This window comes from Peromyscus eremicus, chromosome 7, assembly GCF_949786415.1.
Source record: "Peromyscus eremicus chromosome 7, PerEre_H2_v1, whole genome shotgun sequence".
Classification (NCBI taxonomy): domain Eukaryota; kingdom Metazoa; phylum Chordata; class Mammalia; order Rodentia; family Cricetidae; genus Peromyscus; species Peromyscus eremicus.
The window spans coordinates 105,216,288-105,240,051 of NC_081422.1; the positions used below are offsets into that span (position 1 = coordinate 105,216,288).

Consider the following 23,764-nt stretch of genomic DNA (forward strand, 5'->3'; position numbering starts at 1 on the left):
TGCTTCTCCTGGGTGAGTTTGCTTCTTTTTGTTCTAGAGCTTTCAGGTGTGCTGTTAAGTTGCTAGTGTGAGATTTCTCCAACTTCTTTATGTAAGCATTTAGCACTATGAACTTTCCTCTTAATACTATCTTCATAGTGTCCCATAAGTTTGGGTATGTTGTACATTCATTTTCATTGAATTCTAGGAAGTCTTTAATTTCTTTCTTTATTTCTTCCTTGCCCAGTGGTGATTCAGTTGAGCATTGTTCAGTTTCAGTGAGTTTGTAGGCTTTCTGTAATTTGTGTTGTTGTTGAATTCTAACTTTAAGGCATGGTGGTCTGATAAAATACAGGAGGTTATTCCAATTTTTTTGTATCTGTTGATTTTTTTGTTTTGTATCTGTTGAGATTTGCTTTGCGACCTACTATGTGGTCAATTTTAGAGAAGGTTCCATGGGGTGCTGAGAAGAAGGTATATTCTCTTGTGTTTGGGTGGAATGTTCTGTAGATGTCTATTAAGACCACTTGAGTCATAATGTCTGTTAGTTCCCTTATTTATCTGTTAAGTTTCTGTCTGGCAGACTTGTCCATTGGTGAGAATGGGGAGTTGAAGTCTTCCATTATTAGTGTGTGGGGTTTGATGTGCATTTAGTAATGTTTCTTTTACATATGTGGGTGCCCTTGTATTTGAGGCATAAAAGTTCAGAACTAAATCATCTCGGTGGATTTTTCCTGTGATGAATATGTAATGTCCTTCTCGATCTCTTTTGATTAATTTTAGTTTGAAGTCTATTTTGTTAGATATTAGGATAGCTATACCAGTTTGCTTCTTAAGTCCATTTGACTGGAAAGACTTTCCCCAGCCCTTTACTCTGATGTACTGTCTGTCTTTGAAGTTGAGGTGTGTTTCTTGTATGCAGCAGAAGGATGGATTCTGTTTTTGTATCCATTCTGTTAGCCTGTGTCTTTTTATAGGTGAACTGAGTCAATTGACAATAAGGGATATTAATGACCAGTGATTGTTAATTCTTGTTATTTTTTGGTGGTAGTATTATGTGTTTCCCTTCTTTGGGATTTGTTGGTGTGGGATTATCTATTGCCTGTGTTTTCATGGTTGTATCTAACTTCCTTAGGTTGGATTTTTCCTTCTAGTGCTTTCTGTAGGGCTGGATTTGTGGATAGGTATTATTTAAATCTGGTTTTATCATTGAATATTTTGTTTACTACATCTATGGTGATTGAGAGTTTTGCTGGGTATAAGTCTGGGCTGGCATCCATGGTCTCTTAGTATCTGTATAACATCTATTCAGGACCTTCTGGCTTTCAGAGTCTCCATTGAGAAATCAGGTGTTATTCTGATGGGTCTGCCTTTATATGTTACTTGGCCTTTTTCCTTTGCAGCTTTTAATATTTTTCTTTATTCTGTATGTTTAGTGGTTTGATTATTATGATGCAAGGGAACTTGTTTTTTGGGTCCAGTCTATTTGGTGTTCTGTAATGTTCTTGTATCTTCATAGGCATTTCATTCTTTAGGTTGGGAAAGTTTTCTTCTATGATTTTGTTGAATATATTTTCTGTGCCTTTGAGTTGGTATTCTTCTTCTTCTTCTTCTTCTTCTTCTTCTTCTTCTTCTTCTTCTTCTTCTTCTATCCCTGTTCTTAGGTTTGGCTTTTTCATGGTATCCCAGATTTCCTGGATGTTTTGTGTTATGACTTTGTTGGCTTTAATGTTTTCTTTGACTGATGAATCTATTTCCTCTATCATATCTTCAATGCCAGAGATTCTCTCTTCAGTCTCTTGTATTCTGTTGGTTATGCTTGCATCTGTAGTTCCTGTTCATTTACTCAGATTTTCTGTTTCCAGCATTTCCTTGGTTTGTGTCTTCTTCATTGTTTCTATTTCAATTTTTAGGTCTTGAACTGTTTCCTTCACCTGTTGCTTTTTCTTGGTTTCCTTGGCTTTCTTTAAGATATTTATTGAATTCCTCTGATTTTTTTGTTGGTCTTTTTCTCAATTTCTTTAAGGGAATTGTTCATTTCCTCTTTAAAGGCCTCTATCATCTTCTTAAAATCAATTTTAAGATCGTTTTCTTTTGCTGCTTCTATGTTGGGATGTTCAAGTCTTATTGATGTAGAACTGCTAGGTTCTGGTGGTGTCATATTGCTCTTTGTGTTATTGAATGTATTCTTGCACTGGTGTCTACCCATCTCTTCCTCCAATTGGTGTAAATGGTGTCTGTGTCTCAGATAGCCACTCTTGGTCCAATCAGAGCTCTTGGTCCAACTGGAGCTTGCAGAGTCTGTGTCTCAGGGAGTAGCTGTGGTCTTGGAGGATGGGTGAGTTTGGGGGGTGGATTAGGGCTTGTAGGTTACAGGGTCCAGCGGGGGTTGGTGGTGGTCAGGCCTGCCTGCTGGCCTGCAACTGGGGCTGCAATAGGTGGGGTTATGGGGGCACTGATTGTGCCCTTGGGCCTAAAGCTTAGAGGCTGGGGTGATCAGCTAGGAGAACAGACTAGCCTCTTGGTCCAATTGGAGCTGGCAGAGTCTGTCCTATTCCTCATCTTGAGTTTGATTCTCATCCTCTCAGATGACAGTGGTGATGTGACATGCAGTGAAATACAAAGCTATCAGATCCAACTTAGGAAGCACCTATGTCTGACTGTCCTCCCTCAACAGGCTTCCCTCTGAACTAGATGCTGGGCTGAAAAGAGAAAGCAACCTGGTGACTGCTGTGTCCTGGACTACAGTGCCCTGGGCTGCTGTGCTCTGGGCTGCTGTGCTCCCTGGTATATTCAGATTAAAGCTGAGTTTGTTTCCCTGACTAGAAGATGATAAAAAATTAAATTGCATACCAAGTGGTGAGTTTCATTAGGACGTTTTCATAATCTTTTGTTTTTTGCTGATCATCCTTCCCTACATGTCGCGTCCGCCTCGACCAGCAAGGAAGACGCAACACCAGGCTCTTCTCCAAGCAGTTTATTCAGGAACCTTGAGACAATCTTCTGACCCCGGGGAAAGCCATCTTCTTCTCTCTCTCTCCTCCTCCCTGGGGAAAGCCAGCCCACACCCTTTATAGCCACTGGGCAATCAACCCCGTAGTGCCACGTAGACAATGCCGATAGGGTCAGACATACGCAAGCAAGCCAGATTAGGTCCAGGTGCGCGGAAGCAAGCCAGATCCTAGCCTTAGCCAAATAAGGAGCACCTGCCATCGGGAAGGCAGAAGGCGGAAGGCGGAAGCCGGACGCCGGTGCCATCTTTGCGGGGCGGCCGTGCACGGCTCTCTACACCTACACCTCTCCCTAGAACCTCTACCTACCTTTGCTGGTCCCCCTCCTCTTGGTATTTTATTACTCTTTCTTTATCTGCCCCCATTCCTGCTCCCCATCCTGTGAAGCCTCTTCTCCTCTCAGGAGTCTCTTTTCTAGTACGACCTGTACTCACCCTCTCTCTACACACACATAAAAAATAAAGTCTAGAGTCTGTATTTGAGAGAACATGTCACATTTTGTTTTTCTGAGTCCAGGTTGCTTTGCTTAAAGTAATAATTTCCAGTTCTGTTCATGTTTTCTCTGGCTGTCATATCATTCTTCTTTATGGCTGCATAAAGTTCCATCATGTACGTACATGTGCCACAGTTTCTTAACCATTCTTCTGTTAATGGAAAGAGTTTCGTAACCATTCTTCTGTTGATGGACATCTAGGTTGGTTCTCTTTCCTGGCTGTTGTGAACAGCGGCTGTAAACATGATGGTCAAGGATTACGGTACCTTTTATGTTCAAGTGTAAATTAGATTGTGGCGTTGGCATTTTGACATGATGTAGTTTCTAAGATTGTTTTAGTTCTTATTAGTTGGAAATGTACTTTGGAGGGAAATGATCCAAAGAACCATGAAGATTCAAGCAGGAATCTAGCAGAAATAAGTAAGCCTATTCCAAATCTAGTGTTTAAGGGTGCCTTGCCGTTGGTCTGTACTCTGCTGCCCTCTTCTGCTCAGAGAGTAGAAGTGTATTTTTAATTTTTTATTTATCTATTCATCTATTTATTATTTGTTTGAATGCTTGTTTTTTTTCTTTTTTCTTTTTCTTTCTTTTTTTTCTGAGCTAGGGTCTTCCTTGCCATACAGAGGAAGCTGGCTGGAAATCCCTATCCTTCTGAGTGCTGGGATTACAGATACGTATGTACCTCATGATGGATTGCATAACCATGTTTAAATTGACATACTATGGAAGTGCAGAGTGGAGGCAAATTGATTACATCCCTGACAGAGATGTAGCTCAGTTGATAGAGTACTGACTGCACAAGTTCCTGGGTTTGATCCCCAGCCCTGCATTAATCAGGCATGCTGGTACATACCTATAATCCTAGCACTTGGGATCTGGAGGTGGGAGGTCAGAAGTTCACAGTCATCCCGAGCTACATAGCTTGGTCTACATGATACCCTGTCTGAAAAAATTATTTTGTTCACTTGAGGTTTTGAGGGCACAAGCGTGGTCATCTGATGCTCACACCACTAGTGCACACTGCCTGAATTCAAAGCAGGACATTCTTTCGATGACTGGAAAGGGGGACATGGACACAGACAAACCAGTCAGTCACTCATGCTGTGTGCAGCCATCTCTGCATCCTGTCAGGCAGAGGGCCTGGACCAGCCCAGCAAGAACATGGCCCAGAACAGCAAATTTAGATAAACTTGGAGATGTGGGTTGGAGTGAGCCATGGGCAAGTGATTTGGGACAGACTGCTTCCAAACCCAGGAAAGCCAGAAAAGCCTTGAGACAGAGGCAGTGAAGCAGACACTTAATGGGTTCTTCAGCTGCTTGGTCAAATGAGAGTCCTGAGTATTACCTACCCCTACCCCAGAAACCAAGTCCCACAAGGACTTGGGAGGAGTCCTAGGATCATAACTTAGAGAATTCAGAAAGCGAGCTGAGAAAGCAGGTAGGGATGGACTTCTGGGTCAGCAAAGAGGATCTAAGGTGAACAAGTGTCTGGTGGGGGGGATGTGTTAGACAAGTTTATTGTTTGGGTGGAGGTCTGACCTGATGGTGAGATAGGAAGTGTTCTGAAGCAAAGAGTTAAGGTGCCTGCTGAAAAACCAAAACAACCCAAACCCTCACACACTTCATACCCTGGAGTGGAACAAAGCTGTTTATATAGTGAAGTGAATGGCAGCTTTGTCTGAGGAGACAGTCAGTGGGAAGAGTGCTTGCTATGAAAGCAAGAGGACCGAGTTCAAATCCCTGGCACCCACATAAAAGCTGGGCATGACTGTGCACCTGTAATTGCTGTGTCTGAGGATGGAGACAGGTGGGTACTGGGTGCTGGCCAACCAGCCCAGCTAAACTGTCAGGTCCAGTGAGAGATCCTGTCTCATTAAATAAGGAGAGGAGAGGAGAGGAGAGAGAGAGAGAGAGAGAGAGAGAGAGAGAGAGAGAGAGAGAGAGAGAGAGAACCAATGTCCTTATGCTTGCATGGGTACTTCTATCTACACACATACATGCCCGTGTACCACCTCTCACAGAAAATAGATAGTTAATAAAATAATAATAGACAACTCTGAGATTATTAAGGAAACCCTGACTGTAGAAGCTAGAGTCTTAGCCACACTGGTTCTTCTAAGCAATGGTTGGTGTTCCATGTAGCACAAATTCTAATTGATCTTAATAATAAAAACCCAGAGTCAGATGTCAGGGTAAATGCTGACAGATCAGAGAATTAAAGGAACTAGCCACAGTCACCTCTTACCTCTCCAACTCCTTAGTCCAAAAAGGGGTGACCACACTGGTTCTTCTAAGCAATGGTTGGTGTTCCATGTAGCACAAATTCTAATTGATCTTAATAATAAAAACCCAGAGTCAGATGTCAGGGTAAATGCTGACAGATCAGAGAATTAAAGGAACTAGCCACAGTCACCTCTTACCTCTCCAACTCCTTAGTCCAAAAAGGGGTGAGCTCCTGTCTCCTTCCGCCTTATATTCCGCTCTTCACTCAGCCATATCACTTCCTGTCTCCACCTCCCTAGTGCTGGGATTAAAGATGTGTGCCTCCCAAGTACCGGGAGCAAAGGCATGAGATCCTAAGTGCTGGGATTAAAGGTCTATGCCACCACTGCCTGGCTTAACTAGTGGTCTATGATTAACTAATGGCTAGCTCTGCAATCTGATCTCCCGGCAAGCTTTATTTGTTAGAGCACAAACAAAATACCACTACAGTTCCAGGTGGGAAAAACTGAGTTATGAAGAAAAAAGAGCAGCATATTATGTTTTAGACAGGCCCATACAATCATTTAAAAACTGATGTGATGTTTTGAGAACATATCCAGGACACTGAACATAATACAATTTCAAATGAAAATCTGAATTTTCCAGAACATTTCATCTGGTCTCTCCTGGCCCAGTGGGACTAGGCTTTGGAATTGGGAGTTTCCAGTTAATTTTTGATAGGAATATCCATTTTATTTTGGTGTATTTAATTGGCTAGATACTTTTAATTCAGATCATTTGGCTGGAAATATTTGCAAATATTTTTGAAGGGAACATTTTTTTCTCAACAATTACCTAGTAAATATGAATGCAGATAGTCCATCTGGTGATTCCAGGCATCAACAATATTTTTTTCCCTTTATTTCCTAACTAGATTTTTTTAGTCTAAATTATTCTGTTGTTTCTTTCAGGCGGCATCTGTCTCTTTGCACAGAGTGGGCAGAACCGTGTTTGGGGTCTGAAACTATGGTTTCTTCTTGGCCAGGTTAATTTAGGAGACAATGATGTGTAGCCACTTGGATGGGGTTCTGCAGGGTACCCACTGGGATTTCCAGGTTCTCAGAACAAGAACTGGACCAGGACACATGGTAGTGACAGGAACAGAGAGTTTACTAGGGAAGAAAAGCACTTTAGAGAATGGGAATGAGCCTGAGTTGGTCATTTCCTTCTGAATTGGTCAGAAGTTCCGTGACTCCCATGATGATGGGCAGTTAGGGACCTGTGTAGAGCACACTCTCCTTGTGCATGCTTTTTCCAGATGGTAAGGAAGGGTTTCCAGCCTTTTCCTCTGTTATTGTTTCCTTTCATATGTCAGTTTTGACCCAGACTCAGCAACTAAGACACTTGCAGCTTGTAGAGATGTCAGTTCACTGGTGGAACCACGTGTGTGGAAATCTGACATAATCAGGATCTCCCTTTCCCTCCCCCCCTGGAATCTCCACTGAGAGAATTTCGAGGCTGTGCATAGAGAATGGTGTGGAGATGGTAGTGTTTATTACAGTGAAGTGGAACACTTTCAGGGGGACAGTGCCCAAAGGGACCACTCTGTGTTAGACACACTTCCAAGTGGGGAGAGTAGACAATGGCCAAACAGACCGCTGTGTCGACCTTTATTACCTACATCTCAGGCAGGCTTTACCCTATTTCTAAATTCTCTAGAATAGATAGCTTTCCCTAATGGGTTTTCCTGCCCAGGTGATTGATAGGTCCATGAATGAATTCTGGGAGGTCATAAGAGTGTGTTCTTGTTCATTACTAGGAAGCTTGCAACTAGATAGACTAGATAGTGATTTCACAATCTTCTGGGTAGTTCAGAAAGTCATGCCTCTACCTGAGGCCAGAAAGTCCACTCAGAGCCCATTCTTCTGATTCATAGTCACAATTCTGCTATTTCACTTTCACATTTAACAGGAGGTTTTACAATGGAGGGGTACATTCTTAAAGACCCTGAGTATCTAACCATCTACCTAGCAGGAAAAGACGGAATGGCTGCTCCAGCCTGCCCTGCCAGTTGCCACCATGACTCAGATACAGGGAGACCCACAATTCCCCCTTGGGCTCCATTCCCTAGTGCTGATAGGAGCACAGGAGATCTGTGTTCAGGTCCAGAAGAAACACAAGGGTGTGAGCTGCAGACAGGCTAGGCGTTCTTGTGGGTATGGTAGCAATAGTGAGTCTTTCTCTTGGATAAAATCAGCCTGTTTTCATCCAGCACTTAAATGGCATTGCTCATCATCTGACCTTGACGACTGGCTTCTCTGGTGTGATATGGACAGTTGATCTTTGGTTTTACTTGGGTATGTGCTCACTAATATTGAAGGAAGCCAGAGTTTGAATTTGTGTCTGGTTACTTAATTTTTTCCCAGATGGAATCAGCTTCTATTGTATGGAAGTACCATGCATCTTGGACTTATAGGAAGATAGTACTAGGTTTGAATACTCATCGTTTGTGCTATTTGAAGTGGGGTGGGAGTGTGTGCCACATCATATGTGTTGGCTGGAGTCAAGTTTTCTCGTTTTCCACCACGTGGGTCCTGGGAATTGAACCCAGGTCATGAGTTTTGATGGCAAGTACCTTTACCCACTGAGCCATCTCACTGTCCAGACCTTTTCTTGTTCTTAGATAAGTTAGTTTATGCTCTATGTACCGGTGATCCTTGTTATAACACGGTGCTGCCCAGTAGAGATAGTTTCCATCTACACCGTCCAGCATGGTGCCCAAATCACAGGGGCTGTTGGACATACACATGTACTCAGTGCAGCTGGGAAACTGGGTTTTGATCAGTGAATTTGAACATCCCATTTGATAACGTGGTGATGCTGTGCTGGATAGCACAGTGAACTTGAATCTGATTCTTTGGTTGAAAATGTGAGCAGTTGCGTTGAGGTTGGGCTGGATGAGTCTGTCCTGGGATACCCTGTAAGCTTCCATGGGTTATTGCTGCTCTCATCTGGCTGCACACACACACTGTCTCAGTATCCTCTCTTTGTTTCTATCACAGTTTTGATGATTTGGATGTTTTGATTCCATCTAGGTTCAGCGAAATGAAGACAAGTCTACCACCTTGAAGCTGGCTGATTTTGGCCTGGCCAAACATGTGGTGAGGCCTATATTTACTGTGTGTGGGACGCCTACATATGTAGCTCCTGAAATTCTTTCTGAGAAAGGTAAGTGTTACCCTTTGCTTTTTGGTACTCAAGCTCAGCAAGCAACAAATGCTTAGTGTTTTCCAACAAGGAGCAGTTAAAAAAAATCTCAGAGTGCTAGAACTCATGCTTGCTAAAAAATTTATTTATTTGTGTGTGTGTGTGTGTGTGTGTGTGTAGGCAGGACAATGGGATGAAAGAGAGAACTGGGAGAGAAAATCTGTTCAGTGAAGGCCATTTGTACTCAGGTCTACTACTTAGAGAGAAAAATGGAAACATTTCTTATGCTAAAAGTTTAAAAATTCCTTGACAAACCTCCATGTAAAGGCAAAAGAGATCTCATTTCAAACTTGGAATATTCATTTCTCATTTATGAGGATCAAATGAACCACTTTGGCAATGTACTTTGCAAAGCATATAAACAAAAATTATATGGAAGATGGCTTGATAGCTGTTGCATTGTTAAGTGAATTTACCTATGGCTGAGAGAGGCTCGGTGGGTTGAAAGCTAAGTCATAGGAGGAAGGCGTGGCTATTTCCCCATCAGCACGGGCACCTGAAGCTGTGATGAGGAGATGGAGCATGCCTGAGGCTAGGGGGGTGGAGAATTCAGAACACTAGTTGTACTGGATGTAGAGAGTCAGTGGGTTGGGTACACTGAGCCTAGATTTATCCCAAACAGGAAGTGTTTAAATTTTGAATGATGGATGTCATGGCCACTGTACTGTGATGACAGTGGTACAAAAGAACGCCAAAAGACATAGGACATTTGAATGCAAGCAAAGGTGAGTTAGACGAGAGACAAAGCAAATTAGCATAAGCTCGTGGGGAAAGCACACCAACTACAACAGTATAGACTCACATCAGAATAGAGACATCGGTATAGACTACATCAGTATAGAGACATTAGTATCGAGACATCAATATAGAGACAGTATATAGAGAGATATCAGTATAGACTCACACTGTTGTCTTGTTGGCAAGGATGGGAAGTCCTGGATAAATATGCCATATTGGGACTCTTTAATCTGATGGCTAAATTGGTGAGCTGGTGGCTCTCCAGTGATGCCAGGACAAGAACAATTAAGCTCAAACAAGCCATGGGTCCTGCCTGCAGGAGGCAAAGCAGTCAGTAGAGGGCCGGGCTACATGGAAATGGAACTGGATTACAAAAGAACAAGTTCTAGAGGCCAAGGCCAAGGTTTAAGAGAAGGTGGGGGCAGAAGAATCTGTCCCCGAGAGTTAACAGTGCTTGAGAATTGAACAGTCATCATCAAGCTGGATAGCTTGTCCATATTAGCTTCTTATTGATTTGTGTCTTGGTAAGCTTGCTCCGAGGCTTAGTAATGAACTTCTAATGTCCATTTAAAGCTACCAGTTGTGTTCATTTCCTAAAGGTGAGAAGTCAGAAAGTGCTTGAAAATGTGTGCACGCCCGTTTATGGGAGGGTGATAGGTGAGGCTCATAAAAACCTCAGTTCTAGTTCCATTCTGTTCCTGTGGCAACACAATGACCAAAAAAAAAAAAAAAAAAAAGCCACTTGGGCAAGGAAAATGCTTATTTCATCTTGCACTTCCAGATCACAGTCAGTCACTTAGGGAAGTCAGGTGGGTATGCAAGGCAGGAACCTGAAGGCAGACTGCTTGCTATTACAACTTACTCACAAGCAAGGAATACAGTTGAAACCAAGGCAGAACGATGCTTGGTGGCATGATCACAGGCTCATGTTTAACTAGTTTTCTTATTCACCTCAAGCCTAGGGATGGTACTGCTCATAGTGGGCTTGGCTCTTTTACCTATATCGATTAATAATCAAGACAATTCTCTACAGATACTGCTCACAGGCTCACATTCAACTGAAACTCCCCTCTCAGGGGACTCTAGGCTATATAAAAGTTGATAGTTAAAGCTAACTAGGACAATTACTTTGTATATCTCCTCTCCAGTAAGTTACATTATATTATAATCAGTGATCACATTTGTTACATTTCTTTTTGCTGAGATAAAATACCCCACAAAAACAACTTAAGGGAGGAGGGGCTTTTTGTTGTTATTGTTGTTGCACAATTCAAGAGATAGAGTGTAACACCTTCTACTTGCTTGTTGAGGGGTTTCCTGTCTCTGTGTTCTTGCAGGTTATGGCCTGGAGGTGGACATGTGGGCTGCAGGTGTGATCCTCTACATCCTCCTGTGTGGCTTCCCCCCTTTCAGAAGTCCTGAGAGGGACCAGGATGAACTCTTCAACATCATCCAACTGGGCCAGTTTGAGTTCCTCGCTCCTTACTGGGACAACATCTCTGATGGTAAGATTTGGGGGGCTCTCTGTGTTGGGAAGGAGAGCTGTGGGGCTCTTCCTACTCTTTTAAAGAGTGGCCTGGAGAGGTGTTTGGAGGGTGTGGATGAAGCTTGGAGTGGTATGTCAACTATTCTCATGCATAGATGAGGGACTTGGAGGATTCTCAGTTTAGATGTGGCCTTCCAGTCTGGATCCTCCTGGGATTTGGAAGGGGTGTTATGTTAACTTTTCCTGGGAAAGATGTTGTCCTGAGCATATTATGTCAGCACCATAGATGAACACACACACTTGTGTCTCTTTCCACAAAGGCAAAATTTATTGAGTAAATTCACAAAGCAATTTTAATGGTAGCAATTTGCCAGATTGGTAATTGGGCCAAGGTTAGCACATGTTCTTGTATTCCAGTCTTAGTTACTAATATTAGCTCTTACATCATATATCATAGGATAATACACACACACACACACACACACACACACACACACACACACACACACCATACTACTGAATAGATACAAAAGGTTAAAAAGGGTTGCAGCAGAATTTCAAGAGGTTTCAGAAGTGGGCAGATAGTGATGTAAGTAGAATCTGTATTGATAAGATAAGGAACCCAAATTAAAGACAGTTACAAGGCTGCCATTGCCAGGCTGCTGTCCCTCACTGCCACTGTCAGGCAGGCTGCTGTCCCTCACTGGGTTTGAGAGTGAAGTGTCAGCCTTGAGTCTGACTGAGAGGTTGAAGGACAGGGTGGGGTCTATAGCCAGGGCTGATGGACAGGTGGCAGGTCCAGACAGGCAATCAGGAGGAGGGGTAGGTGGCAGTTGAGTAGGCTTTGTCAGCAGTGGGGACAGAGCTGAACTGAAACCCCAGGGACACCTGGGAGTACTCTGCCTGTTGGTCCTTGATACACTTACCACGTATCACATAACAGGATGATGGAGGACTCTTGCCATTACAGTGCTGAGTGTCCTCTTTATGGGTCCAAGTCAGGGTGTTGCACCCTTTTCTCAGTATGGTGTGTTTAAGTTCTTGGGCCTGGTACCTATATTTCCCTATGGTCTCAATTCACTCCAATAAATTTATAAGTGGCTCATTTTCTACTATGGGGAATAAGTTATAGGCCTGAGCCTCATGAGTGGTACTATGTGGACCGTCTTCGTCATGTGTTCACCCAGGTGCACTGCCCCCTCTATCCCCAGGATGGATGGATGGTCCCAGTCATGTGTTCAACCAGGTGCACTGCCCCCTTTTATCTTCAGGATGGAGTCAAATTTATGTATAAAATGGAGTCTCTCAGGACAAGGAAAGTCTGAAAATGCCATTGTCTTCGCCAATATGGAGTCTAGTGCAGCCTGACTACAGCAGACATGAAGAAACATCTCTTTACTCGAGATACACCCACAGACAACAGACCAGAGCAGCAATTCCATAAAAGTGCAACTTGGGGAACCAATGAGTTTATTGAATTTACTTACATAGTATGGGTGAAGAGTGACTTACAGGAACAAGAGTGACCCAAACATAGCTGCATCACTGAACAATTCCACTCCGTCATGGATGATGACCTTGTGGAAATTGCCTTATAGAGTTATCTTTTCTGTTAGCCTTCCACTTTCTTTATACTCCAGCACTTTCCAAGATCACTTGTAGTTGTGTGTAGCCATAAGTTTCTCTGGTCCCACCTGGCCCCACCCTCCTGTGTTTCTCCAGTACTGCCCAGCCCCCCAGTCCTGCAGTCACTTAGAAAATAATCACTCAGAGGCTTAATATGAATTGCAAATTCTATGGCCTGTTGGCTCAGGCTTCTCACTAGCTAGCTCTTATAACTTAATCCATTTCTATCAATCTATGCATTGCCACACGGCTTCGGGGCTTACCAGTCAGTACTTTCTCATCTTGCTTCTCCTGGCTGTAGCTCACAGCGTCTCCCCACTCTCCTTTCTTCTCTTCTCTCCAGTTGGAATGTCCTGCCTAACCTTATTCTGCCTCACCATTGGCCAAACAGCTTTATTTATCAACCAATCGGAGCAACGCATATTCACAGCATGCAGAAAGACGTACCACAGCAGTTGGGGCAAGGAAGAAGGGAGGAATGACTAGGCTACCAACTGTAGCTCCTTATCCTGCTAGGAGGTATCAGTGGCCGTCAGCATCACAGACTTAGCTACCCCTATATTGTTCTGCTCAGATGGTTGCTATGGTTACTGGACTAAAGTCATAGGCACTCCAAAATGGTCATGGGATGGTCAGGTAAAGAAAAAAAAATACTATAATAGAGTGGTGCAGAGCCTGCCCAGCTTGAACTAGGCAGGGTAGGAGAAGTCTGTGACTTCTGGACTCTGGAGCTTACTTATGGGGAGGGGCTGACAGGTGTGGGAGTAGCTGATACTGAGTTCGGGGCACCTTTCAAGAAGGGTGAAAACATGGGTGTTTTCTTTCTGTGTTCCGTGAATCAGGAGGAGAGCCTACAGAGCTGGGGTGAAGGGTATTGGGTTGACGATTGGGAAGGCAGGGGCTTGGGGGGAGTCTCTATTTTCTACTCACCCACCACCCTGCCTACCAGTTAGTTTTAGGGGGAGAGAGAGAGAAGTGGGTAGGTTTGAGAGAGAAGCTAAGTAAAATGTCCCTCAAGGGGCCACAGACAGATAAGCATGGCAGGTTGGAGGTCTGAAGCAAGAGCCTTCCAGTTCTACCAGACAAAGGAGGTCTCTACATTTGGAGGTTTCTGAGAGAGGGGGTAGTGGTGGTGGTGGTTATAGGCCCAGTGGAAGCAGACTTAGTATGTGATCTATGCTGTGTACCTACGTCCAGGTTGCCTCTGATTCCCAGGAGGGAGAGGAGGCTGGGCTCTTAGTGAGAAGGATGGAAGGCTGCAGCTGCTGTGAGTCTCTTCACAGCTGGATGTGGCCTGTCTGTCATCCACAGTAGATTGCAGTGAGGCGGGGCCAGATCCATGAGGCTTTTCCCTGTAGCACCTGGGGGGTAAGGAGGTGGGGGTGGGGTTGGAGGTGGGATCTGGTTTCTGACAGTCTTCCCGTCTCTCTATGGTCAGTAAGGATTTGAGTAGGAAGTAAAATTCGTTTGATTTAGTGTTAATGGCTGCTTAGGATTCTTTACATGTTTTTCAGTTTTGTCAGTATGCAAAAGTATTTATCAGCTTAGGAAAAGGGAACATGTTTTATTTAAAAGTTGGTTAGTTTGATATAAAAATTTAAAGTACATAGATGTGGTGCATGGTCTGTTTCCTTGGCCTGGGTATGTGGATATTAGGGGTGGGGCTAGAAAAAGTGAACAGCTGTCCTCCACAGCTGTGCTACCTACCCCTGGTCACACATGGCTAATTCTAAGTGAATTATTTCAGGGTCAATAAAGTAAGGTTTTATTTATTCAGCATCACTAGCTAGATTTCTCTTCCCCTTTTCTTTCTCTCCCATTTCCTTTTCCCTTTCCTCTATCATTTACTCTTCTCTTTCCTCTATCATTTCCTCTTCCCTTCTCTCTATCATTTCCTCTTTCCTTTCCTTTCTTTCTTCCCCTACTTTTCCTTTGCCTGCACTTTTTATCCTCCTCTCCTCTGCTCTCTTCTCTTCCTCTCCTCTCCTGTCCCCTCCTCTCCTCTCCTCTCCCCTCCCCTGTTCTCCTCTGTTCTCCCCTCCTCTGCTCTCCTCTGCTCTGCTCTCCTCTCCCCTCCTCTGCTCTCTTCTCTCTTCTCTTCCTCTCCTCTCCTGTCCCCTCCCCTCCTCTGCTCTCTTCTCTTCCTCTCCTCTCCTGTCCCCTCCCCTCCTCTCCTCTCCCCTCCCCTGTTCTCCTCTCCTCTCCTTTCCCCTCCTCTGCTCTCCTCTCCTTTCCCCTCCTCTGCTCTCCTCTCCCCTCCTCTGCTCCCCTCTCCTCTGCTCTCCTCTCCCCTCCTCTACTCCCCTCTCTTCTCCTCTCCCCTCCTCTGCTCCCCTCTCCTCTGCTCTCCTCTCCTCTGCTCTCCCCTCCTCTGTTTTCCCCTCCTCTGCTCTGCTCTCCTCTCCACTCCTCTGTTCTCCCCTCCTCTGCTCTGCTCTCCTCTCCTCTCCTCTGCTCTGCTCTCCTCTCCTCTCCCCTCCTCTGCTCTGCTCTCCTCTCCTCTTCCCCTGCTCATCTTTCTTTCCTTCTTCTCTTTCTTCTGTCCTTTCCTTCATTTCTTTCCTTTTTCTTTTATTAAATTATTATGTTTTTTTGGACAGGGCCTCACTCTAGCCCAGACTATCTGGGAACTCACTATGTAGCTCCCTCAGGCTAGCTCAGACTCAAGTGATCCTCCTTCCTTAGCTTAACCTAATCTCTAATGCTTGCTCGGTGGTCATGAGTGGTTGGAACAGGTCTGGGATGTTCCGTCTCCTGGCATTCATTCTGAACAAGGAAAACTTGTTTGCGTTCCCATAGTGCTGATGTGGATGCATGGATATTGGTGAAATTATTAAGGCCACTCCACGTAGTTAAAAGGAGATTTATTTAATGGCGTAACTTACAAGTTAAGGGATAGGTAGGTCGCGGGGTCTGGGGAAGGTGTATCGCAGTCCAGCGGTGTTCTCTGGAGCTCTGCTTGGCCCACCTTCACTGTCCAAGGTCCTGGAACCAAGTGAGAGCGCAGCCCATCCAGACCTCAGGTCTCCAGGAGCCTCCCTTGGCCCCGCCTTGTAGGCATGACAGTTGCCGAAGTCTCAATGGGGGTTGGAACTTCCAGATCAAAGCTGGAATGGCTACCCACTACATCTCCCCCTTTTTGTCTAAATAAGAAGGTTCTAACCTAATACAAGACTATATACAAAGGAATGGTTATCAAATATTGTCCAGGAATAATGAGGGATAATGACCTAGATAAGATGGAACTACAACCAATGCAAACAATATCAAGCAAGAAACACATACTAAAATCCAGAGAAGTATAGAGCATAGGTAAATAGCATGTTACAAAGATCATTCCAAAAGGTGTCCTATCCTAAAGAACCTGAATCTAATACTTAATATGTTCTATCTACTAAGTTGTAACTATAACTGCTAGTCTTCAATCCCATCAAAGACCTGAGAAGGAATATAATGGTACCTGAGAAATGGTAGATGGATGCAAGCAACTTTTGGGAATCTTGCAAGAGTAGACCGAGGCAGCTGGCAGCCTGGACAGTCACCTAATGTTTCTCAGCATTGTTGGTGCATTCAAATTGGCTACAGGCCTAGAGAATCTGACAGACCATTTTCAGAAGCAGGAATTCTGGAAGACCATCTTACCCTGTCTTGGCAGAGTACAGTGGTCGCTTTCCTTGTGTCCCGCTTGTCCAGAAAGGACAGCATTGCATTTGTACTGTCAGCCGTCAAGGCAAGGGCAGTTCTTTGCCCAGTAGGCCATTTTGTGCCAAGAAGACAAACTTCCAAATGGAAATGCCAGGTGAGGTTAGCTGTGGCTTGTTCTATCTCTCTGACCTTCCAGCATTCACCCCAATAACTGGCCTCAGGTTTGATTTTATTAATAAGAACTTTTAAGATTCATGCTACATCTGGCGCCTAACGTTCGTGGTACGAATTCATGAAAAAGGTGCTTGTCTCTGACCTTGTGGGCCCCAGCTCAGGCCTGAGCTACACTCGGCCGGTTGTGGTGGTGCACGCTGGTAGGATTTGCTGAAGGAGAGAGAGGCAGGAGGATCCCAAGTTTGAGGCCAGCCTAGGAAGCTTGGGAGAAGCTTCGGCCCGGACTGAGCCACAAACAGTGGTGGGACCACGGAAGCAGTGGCTACTGCTCCATGTTGCCAGCTCCTTCTCATCGTGTTGGTGACTGCAGTGATGCTGCTACCTGGGATGAAGGGTTTACTACTGCTTGTTCAGAGAAAAATTGCCAGGACCATCATGTTACAAGAAAGCATCGGCAAAGGTCAGTTTGGAAAAGTTTGGCAAGACAAATGGTGGGGAGAAATTGCTGTGAAGATTTTCTCTTCTAGGGAAGAATGTTTATGGTTCTGAGAGACAGACATTTATCAGACTGTGATTGCTCCAAACCACAGAGGAGGCAAAAAAAAAAAAAAAAAAAAAAAAAAAAAAAAAAAAAAAAAGAGTCTGCAGGGAACCATGACCACGCTTAACAGTAACTTTGAAATCTTCAAAAAGAAGACAGGACTCCACAAAGATGATTCCACATGGACTATGATAAAGCCATTAAGCCAATTAACACCACCAAAAGATAGACTTTGGACTACAAACTGGTCAGGATAATTTCGAGATGACTAGCTGAGATGATCCAGCCTGACAGAGTACTCGAGCAAGGACTTGTGACAAGCCCTGAACTTTCCTTTTATGCAGAGACTGGACAAATGATACAGGACTTGACAATTAACCCAAAAATTTTCTTTTTAAGATTCCCTAAAGATATCTTCACCCCTAGAAAGCAATAAGAAAAAGAGAATCAGATATGAGATAGATCATTGAATCTACTCTGAGAAAAAAAATAATAGGATAAATAGGTAGATCAATGAATCTACACTGAAGAAAAAGGGGAAGATATAAAAATGACAAAAGGTAGACTATTGAGGCCGGGCGGTGGTGGCGCATGCCTTTAATCCCAGCACTCGGGAGGCAGAGCCAGGCGGATCTCTGTGAGTTCAAGGCCAGCCTGGTCTCCAAAGTGAGTTCCAGGAAAGGCGCAAAGCTACACAGAGAAACCCTGTCTCGAAAAACCACACACACAAAAAAAAGGTAGACTATTGAATCTATTATGAAAAGAAAAAAGAGAGAATATGGTTATGATAAGATAAAAAGGGAGATTATGGAATCTACTTTTAAAAAGGAACTACTTGTTTTAAATAAGATAAGTAATGAAAATTTTTTTGGTCTGAGTTTATCAGATGTTACTGGACTGGACATTGTTAATATATATAGTGGAATTTTTATCTGAATCTGTCAAATGTTAATGGACTAAACATCGTTAATGTAATCTTGACTGTGTATATTGTATATACTTACTGGATATAATTTTTCTTGTATTAGTTATAAGCTTTTTTAAATTTTAGACAAAAAGAGAGGAAATGTGGTATTGTATTCCCCCAAATATTGTGCATGCTAATAAACTTATCTGGGGTCAGTGACAGAACAACCACAATATTAAACATAGAAGTTAGGCAGTGGTAGCACACGCCTTTAATCCTAACATTCCAGAGACAGAAATCCCTCTGGATCTCTGTGAGTTCAAGGCTGCATTGGAAACAGCCAGGCACGGTGACTCACGCCTTTAATCCCAGAAAGCAGCCTTTAATCCCAGGGAGTGGTGGTAGAAAGCAGAAAGATTTATAAGGCATGAGGACCAGAAACTAGAAGCATTTGGCTGGTTAAGCATTTGGTTGGTTAAGCATTTGGCTGGTTAAGCTTTTAGGTTTTGAGCACAGTTCAGCTGAGAGCCATTGGGATGAGGACACAGAAGCTTCCAGTCTGAGGAAACAAGATCAGCTGAGAAGTTGGCCAGGTGAGGTTAGCTGTGGCTTGTTCTATCTCTCTGACCTTCCAGCATTCACCCCAATAACTGGCCTCAAGTGTGATTTTATTAATAAGAACTTTTAAGATTCATGCTACACATGGGCTCCCACTTCATGGCTTGGAAGGAAAGAACACTATAAACCACATGTATTCATCATTCTTTTCCCAATTTCTGCCCCTCCCACAGCTGCCAAAGATCTGGTGAGACATTTGCTGGTAGTGGACCCTAAGAAGCGGTACACAGCCCACCAGGTCCTTCAGCATCCCTGGATTGAGATGGTTGGACATCCCAGCACAGTGAACCCACAGAAGGAGGAATCCTCCAGCAGCGAGGGTCGCTTCCAGAGCCAGCACAAGAAGGTTGCTGAGCAGGTGGCATAATCCTGTCTGGGGCATCTATCCTGTCTGCTCTCCTTGAGGATACAGAAGGGTGGAAGTCTAGAAGAAGACCATGCAAGGTGTTTCCCAGACTAGAGAAAGAGAAGAGACACGTGGAATATTCTAAAGAGTGTTTAAAAAGGAAGTCCTAATGTTAAATGCTCTATGATATTTTAGATTGTATATCATAAGAATTGCCACGAATGAAGAATTTTGATAATAACAATTCTGTTTCCTCCTTGTAGTCAAGTTCATAGTGGGCTACATGAGTGTGCTTTCCATGGCTTGAGCTCCCCCATATGATGAATGAGGTGAATCCTGGCTTTTCTATTTTAATAAAACATCTCTGAGTTACAGAAAAATAACTGCTCTGTTCAGTGGTGGGGAGAGCTGGGGAATACAGTTCAACACAGCTGTGTTTTAATATTTGACAGTTGTGGTAAAATCTTGTTTTCATCTCAGAATAGCAAAGAGACCAACAAATATGATTCTATGGGCTGAAATTCCATAAAAAACCCACTTTTTTGGTGTGTGTATGGGGGAAACGTCTGCAGGCTGACTGATTAGAACTTCATGATTATGGAGAATTGGAATGTACAGATTGAGAGCCAAAAATTATCTTTAGTCTCCTTAATAGTTATGTATCACCAAACTGTATATTTGACCTAGCAGATAAAGCTGTTAGAACATATTAACTCAGCTGACTGCCAGCTTCTACTAATCCCAAAGCTAAGATGTCGTAGCATCCAGAGCCTACAGAAAAGATGTCCCTGCTCTGCCGTAAGCCCCTACCTGATTCCACCACCAGTATACTTGGTAAGTTCATTGATTTGTGACTTTGTTGTATTTTGTGATAATAATAAAATCATGTAACCATTTCCAGGATGGGATGTGTCATTTGGGACAACATGAATGTGTGTTGCCAGGCCACGATCACTCACAATTGGCACAGAATAAACAATTTCTTATTCTTTTTGAAGCAAGAGCTGTGTATTTTGTGTTGATAATTTTCATCCTACTTTACAGATGGAAATTGGGGCTAGGAGGGGCCTGATTTGCCCATCATTACTTAGCTTACAAAAAATCTTAGCTGTTGGAGGTGGACCTCAGTGCAGAGCAACCCCATATCCCTGTTCTTGTTCCAGCCTCTGTTCTTCTTACGTTACTTTCACTGTGGAGTTAAAGAAGCACTGGGTCCTGCTAGGGAGAGAGAAGAAGAAACAGATGGAGGAGAAACAGGTAATTACTATCCCATTCCCAGAGAGGCACAGGCTCTCCCTGAAGGGCTTATGATAGTTCTAGTACCCATGCTTCTTACCTCATGGAGGGGATCAGATGGTGGTCTGTGATGTGGGTAGTTCTAGTACCCATGCTTCTTACATCATGGAGGTGATCAGATGGTGGTCTGTGATGTGGGTAGAGGCATGTAGAGAAAGATAAATTACTCTCTTGCTCACCTCAGTCGCTTGCAGCAGCTGGTGCGTATTTCTGTGTATGTGTAGGTGCACAGGTATGTGGAGGCCTGAGGACACCCTTAGGTCCTGCTCCTCAGGTCCATCCTGTGTTTTGAGACACTGGTGTGGAAATCACCAAATAGGCCAGACTGGCTAGTCAGTGAGCCCCAGATAGCCACCTGCCACTGCCTCCCTACCATTGGGATTACAATACTCCATCGTGCCCAGCTTTTGCGTGGGTTCTGGGCCTTGAACTTAGGATCTCATGCTTGCAAGGTAAGAGCTTTACAGCCATCATCTCAGGGCACCTGCAGGAATTACCCTGAATTCTGTAGCAAAAGAAGTGTGGTCAAAAGACTTGAAAAATCACAACAGAACAGACATCTTACTCTGTAGCCCAGGCTAGCTTGGAACTCACTATATAGCCCAGGCTGGCCTACCATTCATGATGACCCTACTGTCTCAGTCTCCCCATGCTGGGATTACAGGCACCAGGTCCTGCTGTGGGATGTTCTGTATGGCAAATGTGTTGCTAATTAGTCAATAAATAAAACACTGGTTGGCCATTGGCTAGGCAGGAAGTGTAGGCGGGACAAGGAGGAGAATAAAGCTGGGAAGTGGAAGGCTGAGTCAGAGAGACACTGCCAGCCGCCACGATGAGAAACAGCTTGTGAAGATGCTGGTAAGCCACGAGCCATGTGGCAAGGTATAGATTAAAGGAAATGGATTAATTTAAGCTGTAAGAACAGTTAGCAAGAAGCCTGCCACGGCCATACAGTTTGTAACCAATGTAAGTCTCTGTGTTTACTTGGTCGGGTCTGAGTGGCTGTGGGACTGGCAGGTGAGAGAGATTTGTCCTGACTGTGGGCCAGGCAGGAAAACTCAAGCTACAAATGGCGTCCAACGTGGTGGCAAGAGTTTCCACCTAAAACCTGAAAAAAAAAAAAGATTCTAAAACGGAGCTAAAAACAGTTCCTAATTGTCTCTCTCAAATGAGCGGCAGCTGCCTGTTTGAGCTACTTGTGAGTTCCTGGCGTATGCGCACGACCTGCAGTATGGCGGGAATGAGGCCTCTGCAAGTGGCACATTAAGCTGCGTGGTGGATTTAGCCTTTGCAGGTACAAAACAAAAAAAGAGGTTTTTGGGCTACACGCTGCTTGGATAAAAGCATAGACCCACGATAGCTCCCAGAGCTGGTGGTAAACGTAGCCATGTTGGGAAGCTGAGGTGGGCGGAGCCAGCAGCCACAGCTGCTGCAGTTTAAAGCAATAGCTTCACAATAAGACAGATTCAGATGTAGTAGTTTACAATGTGTGTAAAATATACGTAGGCTTGAAAGAGACAAAAAAGGTGATATATACAGTTATATAAACAAATACATAGTTTTAAAAAATAAAGTCTTTAAAGAGACAGTAAAATTAATATAAAAAATAAGCCACGTGAAGATGAATATTACACAGAGAATCTGGATTGTGTTGTCTTTGGGATTTTTAACTGCAAAAAAAACATTTGATTGTAAAAGCTGTTGAGTTATGCCAAAATGTATATTTTAAAGATAACTTGACTTCAAAATTTGGATGTAAGAATGTGTTGCTTTGGAAAAGAGTCTCTGCTTTTGTTCCCACAGAAAGCCAAAGGCTATGGATTTGTTCCAGATTAAGATACATCAGGTTTGACCAGCCAAGACCACCTGAAAGGTCTTCGATGACACCATGGCCCAGATGATCCAACATCCAGAATGGTTTGAAGGCATCTGGCTCAGATGATACAGCCTCATGGACTATTCCATAATTCTAAAATTTTCTTTGTTTCCCCATAAGATACATCGCCCCCCTCCAGCAGGAAGTAGTAAGAGAAGCTATGCCCAAATTCCCAAATTATATGTAATTTTACTTTGTTAAGGTTAAAACCTTCCTTTTTGAAAAAAAAAAGGGGGAAGTGCTGTGGCATGTTCTGTATGGCAAATGTGTTGCTAATTAGTCAATAAATAAAACACTGGTTGGCCATTGGCTAGGCAGGAAGTGTAGGTGGGACAAGGAGGAGAATAAAGCTGGGAAGTGGAAGGCTGAGTCAGAGAGACACTGCCAGCCACCACGATGAGAAACAGCTTGTGAAGATGCTGGTAAGCCACGAGCCATGTGGCAAGGTATAGATTAAAGGAAATGGATTAATTTAAGCTGTAAGAACAGTTAGCAAGAAGCCTGCCACGGCCATACAGTTTGTAACCAATATAAGTCTTTGTGTTTACTTGGTCGGGTCTGAGTGGCTGTGGGACTGGCAGGTGAGAGAGATTTGTCCTGACTGTGGGCCAGGCAGGAAAACTCAAGCTACAAGGTCCTCTCTGGGCAAGAGCAGGACCAGCAGCTGTCCTCTTGGACACACATATCCAAGTGCTTGCTTCTCAAGGCGCTTGTCTGACATGTGCCCAGGGATGCTGCTTCTCCCTGGGAATCAGCTTTCTGAGCACAGCAGCCAACCGCCTCAGATGGCCATCCTTATCCCTTCTTCTCCTTACACAATGCAGAACAGCCTACATCCAAGACATCCTCACTTGAGTGTCGCCTTGAAATGGCAGCTTGTAGGGTGTGACCCAAAATGAACAAAAGCCAGGTGACACTTAGTGGTGAAAATAGGACCAGCAGTCATTTCCTGCCCACCACGTCCCCCATATCTCACTCCCCACAAACCAGTCTTTCTACATTTTGAGCAGCAGGTGGCGCTGCTAGCATTTGGAATCATAACTGGCACAGTAGTTGAGCACTCGGGTGGAGGATGCAGTTTGTAGGTAGTCATATGATTTGCCTTAGCCAATGGGATTTGAGCACCTAAGTCCTTGATCCCCAGTTGTAGGTTTATTTGCCTGTTCATCTTGGTCCCAGTACTTTTGCCACCTGCCACAAAAAGAGCATGCCCTGGGACTTCCGAGTCAAAGAAGACAGACCCCTAGAGGGGACCAGAAGCTGGCTCATACACAGGAATAGAGTGGCCCTATCTGACCTTCTGAACGACTGAGAACAACAGATGGTTGTAATTATGAGCCGTGGAAACTGGGGGGTTGTTTGTCATGAGACACAGCATAATCAACCCAAACCAGACTGGTGAGTCATGTAAGCACTTCCTTTAGAGAAAGAAAGGTCTAGTAAACCATTTATGATGATTAATGTTGATTGCCAACTAACAGACTCTAGAATCATCTGGAGATGGGTCTCTGGGCATTTGTGTGGGTGGATTATCTAGATTACATTGATTGAGGTGGTGA

At 44.0% G+C, this 23,764-nt stretch overlaps 1 protein-coding gene across 1 annotated transcript in view; it reads left to right on the top strand.

Annotated features, from left to right (window-relative positions):
• Positions 1-19,931, top strand: part of Dclk3 (doublecortin like kinase 3) — a 34,651-nt gene extending 14,720 nt beyond the window's left edge. The window contains exons 2-4 of the mRNA XM_059267141.1: positions 8,781-8,913; positions 11,028-11,195; positions 18,861-19,931. Of these exons, the coding sequence (XP_059123124.1) occupies positions 8,781-8,913; positions 11,028-11,195; positions 18,861-19,054 (495 nt within the window). The 3' untranslated portion in view covers positions 19,055-19,931. The remainder of the gene's footprint in view (positions 1-8,780; positions 8,914-11,027; positions 11,196-18,860) is intronic.
• The last annotated feature ends 3,833 nt before the right edge of the window (positions 19,932-23,764 follow it).